General features: G+C 33.9%; 1 protein-coding gene across 6 annotated transcripts in view; it reads right to left on the bottom strand.

Annotated features, from left to right (window-relative positions):
- Positions 1-382: 382 nt before the first annotated feature.
- Mre11 (MRE11 homolog, double strand break repair nuclease) overlaps positions 383-18,658 on the bottom strand; it is a 68,458-nt gene continuing 50,182 nt past the window's right edge. For all 6 annotated transcript variants that reach the window (XM_020183392.2, XM_020183393.2, XM_020183396.2 and 3 more), the window contains 4 exons: positions 16,845-16,900; positions 13,709-13,776; positions 6,808-6,883; positions 383-4,097 (listed from right to left, as the gene is read on the bottom strand). In XM_020183392.2, coding sequence (XP_020038981.1) covers positions 4,038-4,097; positions 6,808-6,883; positions 13,709-13,776; positions 16,845-16,900 — 260 coding nt within the window. In that variant the 3' untranslated portion in view covers positions 383-4,037. The remainder of the gene's footprint in view (positions 4,098-6,807; positions 6,884-13,708; positions 13,777-16,844; positions 16,901-18,658) is intronic.

Here is an 18,658-nt window from a genome sequence, read left to right as displayed (position 1 = left end):
TTTAATGAATGTAAAATAGTTACCTCTATTTCATACATCACAGTTCCAGACTATCAAAGAACCAAAAGAAATCCAATGGTGATTTTTTTTTTTTTTGCATAAAGGTCAGGTATATTCTACCATCAATTCAAATGCACTAATGGGTAAAATGGAGTTCTATTTATAATACTATGATGCATATACTGACTTTTACATAAAATGTAAAAAAACCTTGAAATTAAACAGGCATTGTGACCATTAGGCATACAAAGTGGTTAAAGACAGAAAGAAGTATTAAGTAGGCCAACCAGCCCAAGACCCAGTGTACCTCTTTCAGCTGGTCAACTTTTAATGTGTAATCACTAGTAAGAACTCTTAAAAAATCACTTTACCACTTCTGATGTCAAGATGCCCCACATCAAACCTTATTTTATTTGACCCAAACTGAACAACAACATTTACATCATACATTGGGAAGCAGAAGCAGTGCAGCTATCATTTAAAATATGCAATGATGGTTTAAGTAAGAGGGCAACAAAGCAGATATGGAAAATTAACATGCCAATATAAGTACCAAGTTGAGCACCTACCTTAATACAAGAACTAAAATATCTAGCTATACAATCTGGGGTTCTAATACAACAAGTTTTGGCAAAAGTAGTTGGAGAAACACTTATCTAATTGCTGACAGGTTGTACCTGGAGACAGTACAGGGAAACATACAAATTTTGATATATGTAGGAATTTTGAAGAGTAAGTATGCATTGGTTTTACAGTTTAAAAAGTGCTAAAATTGGAATTAATGATCTGTCACAAGGATACACAAGTGTGCATGGCAATAGCAAGCTATGTGAACTGGCTTCATAGAGACCAAACTAAAGTTTGAGTATTTTCAGATCTAACTAATAAAGATAAAAACTCATTAAAAAGAAGTAAGATAAGCAAATGTTAAAATATGGATACTTCACTCGAGAGTATGGGCTGAAAAAAACCCAAGACTTTATTATGTAAAACTTTTATGATCTTAATGGAAGTTAGCTTTAAAAAGCCACAAAGGACTATGAATTAAATGTCTGACAGATAGAAAAAAAAGGATTCAGATCACTTTGGGAGAAAGTTGCTTTTAAATAGTATACATTTCCAAAGAAAAATTTTACACTGGATTACTTTTTAACTCAAGTTTTTTAATGAAGGATTTTTCTCTTTATAAAAACAAAACACTTTCATTCTTCTTGAACCTTTATATACAAAATTTATCAAATTGGCAATTTCTATAGCAACAGGCTGACTCTTATGCAAGATTTATCAAATTGGCAATTTCTATAGTAACAGGCTGAATCTTATATATAAAGTGATTTATATATAAGATTAGTAGGCTAATTATTATATTGTTGCATAGGTCTAGTACTACTTGATAGGCTCTAAATTTATTGCAAAACTCTAACAACTCCTTAATTTGAGATTTACAATTTAAATATCTACACTGCATCTAATGGTGGCAACACCACCTTGTGGCAAAAGAAAGAACTCTGAATTACAGAAGTCAGGATTGCTTTCCCAGAGAGAACATGGATGGCACTTGTGGTAAATCTTTTTAGTGACCTGTATAGCTATTCCGTGAGTGTTCACTTTAATATAATAATTTGTTAAACTGCATGACTGTTCTATATTTATTTTAATTAAAATTTTTAAAGTTTATGAAAAAAATGTTTTACATGTATCTAAATTAAAGGTCACCTGCCTAGGTGTTTCTATTTTCTAGCCAGTTCTATTTCCCAAAATTGCCTAGAAGTAAAATGCATTCTTAACCTTGCCATACTTTTATGTTAGGAAACAAGACAGTACAAATGGAGTTTTCTCTGGTAAGTATAAGTATGGAAGGGTTCCCTATAAATGTTTCCTTAGGTGTTTTCACTGCTGTTCTCTCACAGCCTCCAAAAGCAATTGCAGGTACTCTGGAATCACCTGGAAGGATTCTGCACACCTACACAAACAGATCTGAAAACTGTCATCAAAAAGCAAAAACAAAAACAAAAGACTAGCAACAGATTTTGCAACCTTACTATAGAACATCAAGGGCATGTGGCACATTTAACTATGCGACATTTAATCAAGAGGGTTTTCTTTACCATACCCCAAGGAATGATGCACAGTAACTATTCACAAAATTACTGGAACTACTTGGGGAGATTTCCATCTTCTGTTCTACCATTTAATCACTTCCCTTAGCAGATAACTGTATCATGTTAAGTAGCTCCTTTCTCACCCTGGAGCAACTTTTTTAAAAGGGAAAAAGCCTCACTCCTTTTCCCAAGTAGTCTGTCAGGAGATTTTAGTGACAATGTCCTCATTAACTGGCACGAGACAAGCCACTGATGGTAGCTCAGTTGCAGCCACGTGTCACGTGCAGGGGGAGCAATGCCTATCCCTACTTAGCTCCACTCAAATACTAGGAATATTTTGGATTTAAATAAAGGTTGCAATAAAAATGTGGCAAATCTGCCTGAGAGTATGTCACAGGATAATGCCTTCAGCTGTTAACTGTACTTGGTAAAATAATCCTATCTTCAAGTTAAGTGCAAAGAATATTTTTTAAAGAAATTCATTAGAAAGTTATATTATAATTTTTGACTCAAGCTGTTTATTTAATTTTTTTTTGAGATAAGGTATTACTGTATAGCCCAGGATGGCCTTGAACTCACCATCCTCCTGCCTCAGTCTCCCAAGTGCTGGGATTACATGTGATTTACGGTATGCTATAATATAGAGGGCAGCCACTATGCAAATACTCTGTCTCTTAAAACTTGACCAATTCAGATATGATTATTTTAATAGTCAAGAATAGTGTTCAGCTAAGTGTTTGTTTCTGTCTGTGAAGGCGGGTCAGGCTAAAAGAATAAAATAGAGTTGCCTTATGAAATTAAAAGAAGGAATACTCTCAGAGAGCTCTCTATATAGAGTATTAAAGAGGAGAACGTGATTATTTAACTTAAATCTGAAGAGATAAAATTTTAATTTCCTTCTTAAAACAAGTAAGAAAATATAAATTTAACATAAGCTGCTGTACTAAGATTTCTGGAGTTGTCCATTCAGAAATGTCTTATAGGAACCAAAGCTAAGATAAAATATTATTGGTGATAAAGCTTGGCATTGATATTCTACATAAGCTACATAATGGTTTCATCTATTATAACCACAGGTTCAACTTAGCACCCTAAGAAAGTTTTCAGTATTTTTAAGATACAAATATTTCTTAATCTTTTTGTTCTCAGAAGTGGATGAGAGAGAGGGAGGGAGGGAGAGAGAGAGAGAGAGAGAGAGAGAGAGAGAGAGAAAGAGAAAGAGGGAAAATTACTATAAGTCAATGGGATCAGAATCTTTTGAGTCTTTGCTACAACTGGAATCGAAAACGGAGAAATTTTAACAGACTGCCCCCCCCTTAAACAAAAATCTTACACTTAATCATTCAAATCTTAGGGGCTGATGCCATAAAAAAGATTGGAAAACATACACATACTTAGTAACAGTGAGCCTAGGCAGTTTCATACAGAATGTTATACTTACAGGAAATCCAGAGTCTCTAGGAAATTATTAAAATTGTGAAGAGATTAAAATGTGTATGCTTTTCCCTTCAACTTTGGTTAAATGTAAATTTAGATACTGACAGTTTCTGATCAGGAAGCAGAAATGTGTAACGTTATATTTATTTTAATTGTCATTTGAGAACAGTATTTATGCAAAGCTCATATTTAGCAGGTTACACACTAATATCACAAACCAAAGATTCTAAATTTTATAGAGCATCCCAAGCTAATGGTAACAACCAGATTAATAATAAGGAGAACCAATGCTATTCTTATAGCATTAAGCTAGGAAATAAGTAATACAGTCATGTTCAGGAAATAATACTTAAAAATATAAACTACTATACATTAGATTTTTCTGTTCAAATCCCTTAGTTAACAGCAATACCTAAAACACCTTCAACTGTAAACTCAGCTTGCAAGTTTTTGAATTTTTTCCTGCATCTTGAAAATTTCTAGGTTTGATTAAATATGTTATCTTCTATTTCTTCTTAAAGAGCCAATGGCCATAAAAGGATCATCATCATCATCATCCTGAAATGACATATAAGTGTTAATGTCAGAGATGTTCCATGCTTCATTCAATGAGACAAGACAGACTCTTTTTTTGGTGGGACTGGGGTTTGAACTCAGGGCTTTATGCTTATAAAGCAGGTGCTCTATCACTTGAGCCACACCTGCAGTCCGGGACAAAAATTCTTGTGGCAAATAGTATCAGTGAGATTCTGTGGAGTAAACTGCATTTTCCTACTTCCTTTACAAATGTGAGAAATATAAAATCCAATTAAGTTCAGTTTATTTTTTTGAGAAAGGTATGTAGCCCAGGCTAGCCCAAACTCACTGCATGCCCTAGGCAGGACTCAAACACATAATCCTCCCTCTTCAGTGCTAGGATTATGGGTGTATATCATCTTGCCTGGCTTCCAATTAAATTCTTAGTAAACATCAAAAATAAAATATTCTGCTATGCTTGTGGCTCACACCTGTAATCCTAGCTACTTGGGAAGTAGAGATCAGGAGGATTGAGGCTTGAGGCTAGCCCAGGCAAACAGTTAAGAAGATCCCATCTCAACCAATGAAAGCTGGGTGTGGTAGAATACGCCTGTCATCCCAGCTACATGGGAAATGTAAATAGGTAGGAAGATCACAGTCCAGGCCAGCCCAGGGATAAACATGAGACCCTATTTGAAAAATAACTAAAGTAAAAAGGGCTAGGGACAGAGCTCAAGTAGTACAGCGTCTTTCTAACACTTGAGTTCAATCCCCAGTACCACCAAGAAAAAAAAAAAATCTCATTGCATACATACACACACCTACCCCTCATATACATGTGTTTAAATAACATGTAATATCATATATAATATATATCACATTCATTTCCCTCAGTTATTAACATTAATAAAGGCAAATGAGGTTTGGTTAAGTCAGGAAGAAAACTGCTCCTCAAATCATTTCTATTTGGTTTGTGAACAGTTTTTTTCATTTATATTTTATTACCAGTGTCTGCTCTTCTAGAAATTCAGCCAAAAATTAATGAAGCCACATGGGGAAGCTCTAACTCAGAAGCAGCTATAATTCTTATTTTCTATTAGTCAATTAATGCTTGACGTAGATGTTATTCTCAGACTGATGCAAGATACAAGTTAGCAAAGCAATATTTGAGCCTTTTGGATAAAGAAGTAGAAGGGATATATCAAAAGTCCCCAAGTTGATGGCCTGTTGGTTGTACGTATGGTAAGAAGGATGAGAACAACTAACAACCGCATATAAGCTCAGATTGTGTAATTTGGTGAATAATATAAAACCAATTATATCTAACAGCTAAATATTCAGAAGATTTGTAAATTCCTGATTTATGTTTCTATTAAGACATTAATGAAAGAAGTAGTTATTTCATGTTTAACTTTATTGGAGGAATTAAAAAATTCAAACGCTAGCTAAGTTAACCATCTCCAGTGAGAAATGGCTATCTTGGGAAAGACAAATGCATTTTCAGTTACTGATTGTAAGTTTTTGCTTCTAATCAAAGGCAGAACTTGTTAAAGATAAATCCAAATGAAGACTAACAGAGAATTGACATACCCACTTTTAACTTTAACATGTAACCACATACATATCTAGATGCTTTGCCTGCTTTCCTTCTGATAGCAGCATGTTAACGTTCAATAGGTAGACAGAGCTCTTGCTGTCATTTTTATTTGCATTGTGAGTTGTAGCAACTCCTGTCCAGCTGTTGTAAAACCCCAGGTGAGATACAGAAAACATGACAACAATAGCAGAGGTTCAAAACGAAAGAGATCAGTCACATACTATAACATAACCTTGTAGACATTTTGCTAAGTAGAATTAGTGACTCACAAATAGAAAACTATTGTAAGATTCCCCTTATTTCAGGTATCTAGAGTAGACAAATTCATAGGAGGAGAAATGAGACTTGTTTAAGGGATATAGTTTCAGTTTTGCAAGATCAAAAAGTTCTAAAGATGTTTTACAATGATGTGAATACATTTAATACTAGTGTACTATATACTTAAAATGTTTAAGATGGTTTTATGTTATGTGTTTTTACTACAACTAAAATATTTTGAGTAAAAACTAAATAAAGCAGAGGTGTAACAGGCCTAACTTGCAGAGGTCATTGCACTGGCAGCTGTGGAGGAAAGGGAAAGGCCAGTATCATTCAGTCATGTTGCTTTGATTAAAGTCAACTTAAGTAACAAATGAATAAAGGAAAGAGGAAAGTCCCGATTTTACTTCTTCCTATTCTTCTTTATTCAAGTTAGAGGAGATTTTACAGGCAAACATCTTGAATTGGAGTTTCTTTTACACATCCTGCCAAACAGGACTCCAATGTCCCAATACTTCCATGACATGAAAATCACTACCATGTGTCATCTTATCTAAGAAACATGTGGAGCACATAATGGATTCCTAAAAAGCATTCTATTAAAGTAACATTAAATTACATTATCATCACCATCATTTCTCCAAATATTAATGCCAGAGGTTAAAAGTCCTATTCCAATCTGTTAATGGGGCAAATTAAATAAGAGCTGAGTGGACATGGTATTTTAACATTGGTAGGCCTTTTATATGAGGTAAATACATTGATGGGCACTCAACAAATGTTACTTATTGACATAGTTCAAGGGAAGGTTATCAGAGAAACTTTTTAAAATAACTTTTAGCATCTAGTGTTCACCACCTTATAAACAGTTAAAATTTAACAATATTACTTTATTACCTCACATGATTCAAAATCGACACCTTTAGGTATTTGGCTTTGGGACATGCGTTTGCTGGATGATGTGCTTGACCACCTGAGGCAAAAAAAAAAAAAAAAAAAAAAAAAAAAGAAAAAGAAAAAAAGGAAAAACAAAGACAGTGAACAAGAACAGACACAATTTATCAAAAATGCACTTCTACTTTTGTGGTTTTTTTGCTGTATGGTTCTTCTGATGCACCTGGGATGGCAAGCATTATCTTAGACACTACACCCAAGAACCAAGAAACACCTGGAATACCCAAATACACTGGGCAACATTTTGGGTTGTGACTCAGATCTAGGGTTCAGCAGCTTCCAACAAGGGAAAGGACTTCCACTGGAACATACAACTGATTGCCTTCCTAGATTATAAGATTTTTCTTTGCTCCTATACTGCTCTAAATATACTGGGGCAGAAGCAATGATAGGACTTCATTAGGGTTTACTGAAATCTCAAAATTATAATTTCTGATCCGTGACAGCTCTTGTAGCTAAGCTTCCTCTTTTTGAGAGGAATAAGGAACTGCACCCAGCATCTTGAGCATTGAAGTCAAATGTTTTGACTACTGACCAACACACCCCAAGTCTATAGAGACAACAAAAGACAACCCAGCCATTATACAGCATTGAATAGTCGATGAGAAATTCCTAACTAAAAGGATATAGAGGACTGAAACCCCCAAACAAAAACTCGGACCCACATGGGTAAAATCCCAGCATAAAAAAAAATTCCATGAAAAATAAGCCAGTATGTCTCCTCCAAAAGCCAACAATTCCACAAAAAAGGATTTAAATAACACTGAGGAGGAAATCTCAAACAATGAATTAAAAAAAAATTGATGATAAAATTGATCAATGAAATTAAAGAGGATACACAAGCAACTGAATAAATTCAAAGAAGATACAAAAAAACCCTAACAGAACCCAAAAGAGAATTCAAATAAACAGCAGAATGAAATAAAGAAGACAATGTAGGTATTAATGAGGAATTCATTAAAGACATAGAAATCCTAAAAAATCAAATTGAAATCTTGGAAATGAAAAGCTTAATATTCCAAATAAAAACCTCAATTGAAAGTCTTGCTAACATAGTGAAGCAGGTTGAAAATATAGTACCAGGGTTGGAAGATAAGTAGAGGAATTAGATCAGTCAAAAATAATAAAAAATTACTAAGAAAACATGAATGGGACATGGAAGACCTCTGGGACACCATCAGAAAACCAAACATACAAATCATAAGCAATAAAAGATAGAGAAGATATACAAACTAAAGGCAAAAATAGTTCATTCAATAACACAGAAGCAGAAAATTTTCTTAATTTCCAGAAAGGAATGGACATTTATGTATAGAAAGTTTTCAGAACACCAATCAGTCAGAAAGGGAAAAGAAATACCCCAGATATATTATAATTAAAACACTATAAGGAGAACAACAAAAGAATATTGAAAGCTGCAGAAGAAAATGACAAGTCACATATAAAGGCCAAACCCATTAGAATAATTGCAGATTTCTTAAAACAAACTCTAAATGCAAGGAGGGCATGGAATGATATATTTCAAGCTTCAAAAGAAAACTATAAACCCAGAGTAGTTTATCTAGTAAAATTATCCTTCATAATTGAAGGAGAAATACAAACCTTCTGTAATAATCAAAAACTAAAGGAATTATGACCACCAAACCAGCACTGCAGAAAATACTTAAAGGAATCTTAAACATAGATGAAGAAGAAGATAGAGAAAGTGAAGAAATGTAAGAAAGAATAAACCCCACTAGCCAAGTAGATTAGCAAACAAGGAATAGGGAAATACTAAATATAAGAAAGACAACAAAATGACTGGAAATACTATATTTTTTCAGTATTAACACTGAATGCTTCTCTGAGCAAGATCCAACCCTTTGTTACTTACAAGAAAGATACCTCACTGATGAAAGCATTGGCCTAGAGTGAAAGGGTGGAAAAGGATCTTCCAAGCAAATAGACCTCAAAGTAGGCAAGAGTAGCTAAACTCACATCTGATAAAGTGGATTTCGGACCAAACTTAGTCAAAAGAGACAATAAAAGTCACATCATATTAATCAAAGGGAACAATCCACCAAGAGGAAATAACATTCTTAACATAAGTGCCAAATGTTGGTGCACCTAACTACATTAAAAATTATTGGGCTTAAAAGTACCAAAATAGTAATAGTGGGAGACTTTAATACTCTACTCATACTAATAGATAGGTCATCCAGACCAAAAAAATAAAAAACAACAAAGAAACCTCAGAATTAATAGGCAGAATAGTCCAAATGGACTTAACAGACATCTACAGAGCATTTCACTCAGCTATTGCACAATACATATTCTTTTCAGCAGCCCACAAAACTTTCTTCAAAATAGATCATATTTTAGGATACAAAGCAAGTCTTAACAAATGTAAGAAAGCTGTATTCTACTAGACCATAATGGAATAAAACTAGGACTCAACAGCAAAAGAAACTATAGAAAAATTTGAACACATGGAGACTGAACATTGTTGAATGACCAGTGAATCACTGAAGAAATAAGGAGGGAAATCAAAAAGTTCCTAGAGGCTAATGAAAATATAACCTACCAGAGCATTTGGGATACTGCAAATACAGTGCTGAGAGAAAGTTTATAGCTTTCATTAAAAAGTGCCTATATAAAAATATATATATATTAAAAAAATTTTATAAATATATTTATATATAATATTTACATAATATCAACATATAGTTAATATTATATAAATATAATATTTATTATAAATAATTATAAATATAATTATAATATTATAAATAATATTTAATTTATATATATATGAGATCACAAATAAATAAGCCATTGATACACCTTAAGCTCTTAGAAAAACAAGAACAAGCCAAACCCCAAACTAGTAGATGGAAGGAAGTAATACAAAGTAGGGCAGAAATTAAAGAAATTAAAGAAATAGAGACCCAAAAAACTATACAAAGATGAATGAAACCAAAAGTTGGTTCTTTGAAAAGATAAATAAGATTAATAAATCACTAGCCAACCTGACTAAAAGGAGGACAAAGTCCCAAATTAACGAAATTAGACATGAAAAAGAGAGTACCACAACAAATACAAATGAAATCCACTTGATCTCAGGAAGGAATATTTTGAAAACCTGTATTCAAATAAATTGGAAAATTCAGAAGGAGTGGATAAATTTCTAGATGCATCTGACCTACCAAAATTGAACCAAGAGAATATTAAACCACCGAAATAGATGTATAATAAGCAGTGAGATTGAAGCAGTTAATTCTACCAGACACTTAAAGAAAAACTAACACGTATACTCCTCTAACTTTTCCATGAAATATAAAGGTAAGGAACACTACCAAACTCTTAATGAAGCCAGTATTAGCCTAATACTAAAATCAGGTAAAGACACATTAAAAAAAAAAAGTCAAAGGCCAATTTCTCTGATGAACATATATATATGCAAAAATCCTCAATAAAATACTTACAAACCAAATTCAACAGCACATTAAAAAGATCATGTACCATGATTAAATAGGTCTCATTCCAGAGATGTAAGGATGGTTTAACATATACAAATCAGTAAATGTAACATAACGCACAAATAGAACCAAGGACAAAAAAAAATCACATAATCATCTCAATACATGAATTAAAAAACCTCTGACAAAATTCATTATCCTTTCAGAATAAAAGCTCTGAAGAAACTAGGAATACCTCAACATTATAAAGGCTCTACATGACAAACTTATGGGTAACATTATATTTAACGGAGAAAACCTGCAATCATTGCCTCTAAAGTCAGGAATGAAACATGGTTTCTACTGTTACTCAATATAGCACTGTAATTCCTAGCCAGAGCAATGAGAAAGGAGAAAGAAATCAAAGGGATTCAAATAGGGAAAGGAGTAAGTCAAATTATCCTTATTTGCAGATAGTATGATATTATACCCATAGATCCTAAAAACTCCACCAAAAAAACTTCTAAATATTATGAACACATTCCACAAATAAACAGGATACAAAATCAATACACAAAAACCAGTAGCTTTTGTATATACCCACAATGAACAGACAAAGAAATCAGGGAAACAGTCCCAATTCAAAATAGCCCCCAAAAAATTCTTAGGAATAAATTTAAAGAAGGAAGTGAAAGACCTCTATGAAGAAAACTATAAATCATTAAAGAAAGAAATCAAAGAAGACATTAGAAGATGTAAAGCCATCCTGTATTCGTGGATCAGCAGAATCAATACTGTGAAAATGGATATGCTACTGAAAACAATCTATATGTTCAATGCAATCCCTATCAAAATTCCAATGACCTTCAGAAATAGAAAAATTAATCCTAAAGTTCACATGGAATCATAAGAGACCTGAAATAGCTAAGGCAATACTGAGCAAAAAGAGGAACCCTGGAGGTATAACAACACCTAACTTCAAACTATACTATAGAAACATAGTCATAAAAACAGCAACAATAATGGCTAAAACCAGATACAAACACCAATGGAAAAGAATACAAGACCCAGAGACAAATCTATGTAGTTACAGGTATTTGATTTTTTGACAAAGGAGTCCAAAGGAAATGTTGGAGAAATGACAGTCTCTTCAATGAATGGGAAACTGGTTATCACCTAGTTTCAGTGGAAACTAGATCCCAGTCTCTTAACCTGTCCTAGGATCAATTCAAACTCAATCAAAGATCTTAATGTAAGACCTGGAATTGTGAAACACTTACAGGAAAGAATAGGGAAAACAGTGAAATATTTCAGCATAGTTGGTAACTTGCTGAATAGAATTCCAATAGCTCAGTAGTTAAGAGGATGGATTAACAAATGGAATTTCATCAAACTAAATAAAAATCTTCATATGTATGGCAAAGGAAACAGTCACTAGACTGAAGAGACAGCCTAAAGAATAGAAGAAAATCTTTGTCAGCCATATATCTGACAAGGGATTAATTTAACAAGGGATTAAAAATGTATAAGGAGTTCAAAAAACGAATCCTCCAAAGAATCAACAACCCAATGAAGAAATGGGCAAATGAACTCAACAGACAATTCTCAAAAGAAGCTCCAATGACCAGTAAATACATGAAGAAATGTTCAACATTCCTAGCCACAAAGGAAATGCAAATCAAAATGACATTGAAATTTCACCTCACTTTAGTCAGAATGACTATCATAAAGAACACAAACAATAAACAAATGTTGACAAGGATTCAAGGAAACAGGAGCTCTCATACACTGTTGGTGGGAAGTTCATCACTATGGAAAGTAGTATGGAGGGTCCTTGCTCCAGTGATACCACTCCTGGGCATATGAAAGAATGTAAGACTGGATACAACAGAGACACTGCACTCCCATGTTTATTGCACCACTATTCACAATAGCCAAACTATGGAAACAGCCCAGATGAACAACTGATGGATTAAAAAAACGTGGTATATAAACATGATGGAATATTTATTGTTTAGCCATAAAGAAGAATGAAATCATGTCCTTCGCAGGTAAATGGATGAAACTGGAGCTCATCATGTTAAATGAAGTAAGGTAAGCCAGGTTCAGATAGACAGACATACATATATACACATACACCACACACACATGGTGTGGGGGGAAATACGTTTGTAATAGTGGGACTATTAGGGGACTAGGGGGAGCTGGGAGAGGAAAAGAAAATGATGGAGAATGAATCATATCAAAGTACAATGTATCCGTGTATGAAGAGGGGCTAGCAAAACACACTGAATGTTGTTGAATATTGGGGATGGTGGAGATATAGAAGTAGAGAGTAATAGAAAGGGTTAATCTGATTAAAGTACAAGATATGCATGTGTGAAATACCACCCTTTTGAAAAGAAATATACACTTAAAAAATGAAAGACAGGAATGTAAAAAAGGTCTTATTCTTAGTTGGGTACTAGTAGGAAGGGGGAGGGTAAATATGGAGAGGATGAATATGGTCCACATACTTATAGAAAAACAAAACAAGGAAACCTGTAAAAAAAATTATAAAAACTGTCAGACTTTCTTAAAAAAAAAAAAAATTCTCCCAAAACAACAGAAAGTAAAGGTCCTTTTATCCTTCCTCCTTTGAAATACATGTTTTATCCATATTTATGACTGTATCTTGGAAGTTTTAAATGGAAATGAATAAATTTATACCTATCTATCTGCCAAAGAAAGAAAATTTAGGTGTTTATTGCTGATCTTTTATTTATTTCTTAGTCCATATTCTATAGAAAAACTGGTACTAGTCTATGAATGCAAATGAAAAATTCTTAGTAGTAGTAACATGTACAATTATTTTTTCCTTAATTATATCGTCTGGGTTCTGTCAATTTAATATTTTTTAAATAAAGAATAGCACACAAAAATGCACTTTTAGTTAAGTTTTTAATCCCATACCAGTCAACCAGCCACTGAATAAACACAATTACCTTCAATCTACATTAGAAACAGTAAAAATTTAATAATAAGAAAAAAGGCTCTGTAGACAAAGTTTGGATCCAATTTTTTCATTTACTAGCTATGTGGCTTTAGTACTGACCCTCTCTGTGCTTCAATTTCCTCATCTGTAAAAAGGGGAAACAAGTTTTTTTTCCCCTAAGATTTATGTGTTAATATGCTTAAGCACTTAGAACAGTGCCTGACATATATTTAAGTTTTCAGTGAAAATATTTTTGATAATGCTCCATCTACTCTATGCTAGCTTTCTGTCTGTTTTTCATTTTCGTCTACATACTTTACTAGTTAAAAGTAATTCTGCTTAACTTGCATGGCATTAAAAAATGTATCACTATAGAATTGTGGATCATTTTTAATTTTTTTGACTTTTGTTTTACAAGAAGTCCCTGGCCTACCTTTGATCTGTTCTTGAAGCGGTAGGAAAAATTTCTTCTTCCTCATCGGATTCATCTACTTCAATTACCTAAGGAAGGAAAGTAAAGCACAAATAGGTCTTGGGACTGGAACACTGGAGTAAAAAATGAATTACAACTGAATCTCAAAGTGACTTTTTTCTCAGAAAAGTGTTACAAAAAGGGGGCTGGAAGTATGGATCAAGTGTGCTGCCTATCAAGCACAAGTGCTTGAGTTAAAAATCCCAATACTGTCAAAACACAAACAGAATACTCAGCCCCAAACTCCAAAACAACAGAAATTATAGAAAGGCAGCTAGAAACACGTAAGAAACAACTATTAAAACTAAACCCAGCCTGACCTCACTCTATCATTCACAAATGGTATTCTCCACTCTATGTCTTAGTTCACTTCTCTCCTGAACACCACAGGAGCCACACTTCTTAAATGAACACAGACTGATGAGTGACTTGAGTGCAGTTATGCCCTGTAGTTTTCTTTGTGGTTTTGATGAAGAGTTAGATCTTCAGTGTTTCAATTGTCATTTCTTTGTTTCAGAAAATCCCTACTTTTAATAAAATTTTATATTTAAATGGTATTTCAATTTTAAGTTTAATTATTAATTTCTACCCACAAAATTCACCTACTCTTTCTTTCCATTAGAACTTTTTTATTCTACAAAATGATGGGTTTCATTATGACATTTTCACACGTGCATACAATGTACTTTAATTAGAACTTTAAAAAAAATTGTTGTGCTGGGTGGGTGTACACTGTAGCATTTACAAAAGTTCTCACAACATATCAAATTTATCAACTTGAATTAACCCCCTCTACCATTCTCCTTCATGCTCCCCTTCCCCCATTCCTGGAATAGTTTCAACAGATAAAATTTTTTCATTTACATACATGTGTACACAGTATTTGTACCATATTCACTGTCCTTTACCACTTCCCCCCTCCCACTGTTACCACCCCTCACAGCCAGGACCTGTTCCACCCTCCTGTTCTGATTTTTACACAAGAAAAAAAATGACATTTTTGCTTGTTTAAGATAGCATCACAGGGAGTTTCCTTTTGGTACTTCCATGTATATATGTATTATAGCTCAATTTGTTTCATCTGCTCTATTTTTCGTCTTTCTACCTTAGTTCCTTTCTCACGGTGCTGCCTATCAAGCACAGCTGACTTAAAAATTGTATTTTCATTCTTGTATAGTGAGTACATCAATCATATTCACCTTCTTAACTTCTTTTACCCTTCCCCTCTTGAATGTGACTTCCCCTTAGCGTGACCTGTTTAAAAAGCTTCTGCACAACAAAAGAAAATGGTCTCTAAATTGAAGAGGCCATCCACAGAATAGGACAAAATCTTTGCCAGCTATACATCTGACAAAGGGACAGGAGATTGATAACCAGAATACACAGAGAGCTCAAAAAACTAAACTCCCAAGAAAATCAATGGCTCAATCAAGAAATGGGCAAATGAACTGAACCAGAGCATTTTCAAAGGAAGAAGTTCAAATGGCTAAAAACACATGAAGAAATGCTCAGCATCCCTGGCCATAAAAGAAACGCAAATCAAAACCACATTAAGATTCCACCTTACTCCTGTTAGAATGGATGTGAGGAAAAAGGAACCCTCATATACTGCTGGCAGGAATGTAAATTAGTATAACAACTATGGAAAACAGTTTGGTGGCTCCTCAAAAACTAAAAATAGAACTGCCATATGATCCAGCAAAACCACTCCTAGGGATATACTCTAAGGAATGTAAGTCAGGCTACAACAAGGGCACCTGCACACCCATGTTTATTGCAGCGTTATTCACAATAGCTAAGCTATTGCAACAGCCAAGATGCCCCACTATGGATTAAGAAAATGTGGTATTTATATACAATGGAATTTTATTCAACCACAAAGAACAATGAAATTTTGTTGTATGCAGGTGAATGGATGAAACTGGAGAACATCACCTTAAGTAAAGTTACCCAGGTTCCGAAGGCCAAAGCTGCGTGTTTTCTCTCATATGTGGAATATATACCTAATACAAATACAGCAATAATCTGAAAAACAGGTCATGCTAAGGGTAGGTCCCATTTCTTTTTTTCCCTGGTGATAATGGAGTTTAAATCCAGGGCCTATGAGCCACATCCCTATCACCACCATCCCCTTTATTGAGACAGGAGCAGGCCAGGTTGGCTTTGAATTCACCATTTTCCTGCCTGTGCCTCCCAAGTGGTGGGATTACAGGTATGCAGCACATCAGCTAACAGCTCCAATTTTAAATGAGGTATCAGACCATGTGGGAAATACTAGATATCATTTGGTTTCACTTATCCTTGTTAATGACATTTCTTATTGTTAAGAGACAACAAAAATATTCCTGATTTTTGATTCTGTCATGCAGAAAATTAAACTATTCCTTTGTGTTCTGCATGATCTTGAGTGTAGATACACACATGTATCATGTCTTTATCTAACTGAAATGCAAACGAGGATGAAGTCAAGAAACAGAACCTGAGGCCAAGGATGCTTCTAAACATTTTATCATGTAGAGGACATTCCTTCACAAACAGAATTATCTGATCCAAAATGCCAAAATAGTGCTGCCATTGATAAGTCCTCATATGAGACGAAGAATATTGGCTTGGGAATTAAGACACATGGGTTTTGAAAATAAGGTAATAGGACAGACAAGCACATAATGGACTATCCTGGAATCCAAAGGATGGGCAGAAGGTCCCAGTTAAATCTAGACCAGAATATTCAAAGAGATTCTTAAGACCCTTAGTCTGTCTTGAGTTTACATTAGTGTAATCAAATCTCTACATGCAATGAACTCACTGTCAATATTAGTATTCCATGCATGGACCCTTTTGGTTCATCATTGTTATCCTTAAAAAAAATTACTGAATATACAAAACAATAGATTTCTAAATTATGAACCATTGTTTTTAAAAAAGAAATAAAGAAGAAAAAGAACTCCTCGAAGCCCTGAATGTACAATTGGTAAAGTTCTGTCTAGGTTTAACTGTCAACACTATTTCCCACTTATCTACTTTGTAAGTCAAAGAACTGACAATTCATAATACAGGAAACAAATTATTAAAACAGAACTATAAAACCTTTTCTTACCTCTGAATAATTCTTAGAAACATTTTGAGAGGGTTGCTGTTTGGTAGATTTGAAAGCTAGAATGAAAAAGATGAAATACCCATTATGTATTTTTAAAAATAACTTAGAAAAATGTGTACATTTCTTTAGCTGGAGGTTTTTAAAGCTCTATCTGTAGAAACCCATGATGATCAATTGTAAAACCATTTGTTTTTTGAAATCTGAAGAGACACAGAATTACACTACCAAATAACTTAGTGCCTGTCAGTCTCATGCTTCTCTAGCTTTTTCAAACATAGTAATAAGCGGAATTCATAAATACACCCATATTAAAAATACTGTATAATAATATCAGATGAAATCCAATCACTCCACCAACTGAACTACAAGTATAATAAAGGTAAGCCTTTGAATCCTTTCCTTCTTTGTAGTCAATGTTAAGTTTTTTCTGTGGCTACATTAGGAGCTTTCTCATTCTCTTCTACCTTGGTGGCCATATCCAGTACCTAAGAAATACACCAGAGAGTAACTATACAAGATGGCAAGTGTTTTATTCCATGATCAATCTTTCTTCTAAATCCTTATGTTTTGCTTTATGAACTTGGCTAGAAACTTGAGATTAGGCTAACTCTTTTCCTTTTCACTTCTTTCCCCTTGAGATCAAAACTTACAATAATCTTCAAACATCTACTTGAGTTTATTTTCTCCTAAGTCTTGTCAGTTTTCTACTGTCAAACATACCTCCTCCAAGACAACACCCAATCTAAACAAGGCAAGGAAAGAAAGAGGATTTAAAAGCTAAACTCCCAGAGAATCCTTCAGAATCCTGTATCCTCCTAGTCAGAAGACTTCAGGAATCTTTCCACTTAGTCTAAATTTATTATTTGCTCACACTTCCCATTCCTGGTCCTATCCCCAATCATATGATGTTGGAAAGAAGATATGAAAGGCAAAAGTTTTTATCTGCTCTCTCAATTACTGGTCTTATTTCCTACTCTCCTAAAAAGGGTAGACAGGGCAAATGAATAGAAAAGCTAGTGATCCTGATGCTTTCAAAGACTATTTCTACTTGATACAATTCTTATTCATTAACTGTATCCTCAAACTCTGAGAACCTTGAAAATAAGAAACCTTTCTTTTAATCTCCAGTGGGTAGTAAAAGATGAATGCAGGCTTGTGAAATAAATTAACTTTGTCAGAAAATAAACACCATCGGGCTTGGTAGAATGGTACCAAGTGGTACAGTGCCTGCCTAGCAAGCAGAAAATAAGCACTATGTTCTGTTAGGGAGGCAATATATTATGGTGTTTAAGAGGTCTAGTTTTAGAGTTAGACACATTCTAACTTCCTCACTGAATAGCTGTAGATAAGTTCCTTGGCTTCTTTAAATTTCAATTTCCTCATCTGTAAAATAGTGCTAACAATTCATGTGGAAAACTGTTGTAAAGATAAAAAAGGTACTTAACAGAAATTGCTTTGGCAAGTGCCTAGGAGAAAGTAACCATTCACATATACAGAACTATTAGAGAATGTAGTGAACCACAGCAATCACATGTAAAGGCAATAGCTACACATGTATTTTATTAGCTCAGTCATTGTCCTCTGCTGACTAACTTCAAAGGAAAAAATGTAAGCTGTCAACTCTTACTTACAATTCCTGCTGGCTAAAGTGTAATTTCTACCTTTCTCAAAATTTCAGTACAACGAAAAATCTCATATTGCATGGAGCTTGTTATCATAGAATGTGACCTTTCTTTTTATTCCTCCATTTATAATGGAGAGCTAGAAGAAACGGTTTTAATTTTGCTTCTGTACCAATGTGATGACAAATACAG

Source organism: Castor canadensis, chromosome 1 (genome assembly GCF_047511655.1).
Source record: "Castor canadensis chromosome 1, mCasCan1.hap1v2, whole genome shotgun sequence".
Classification (NCBI taxonomy): domain Eukaryota; kingdom Metazoa; phylum Chordata; class Mammalia; order Rodentia; family Castoridae; genus Castor; species Castor canadensis.
This window is presented reverse-complemented; position numbering and strand designations above follow the sequence as displayed.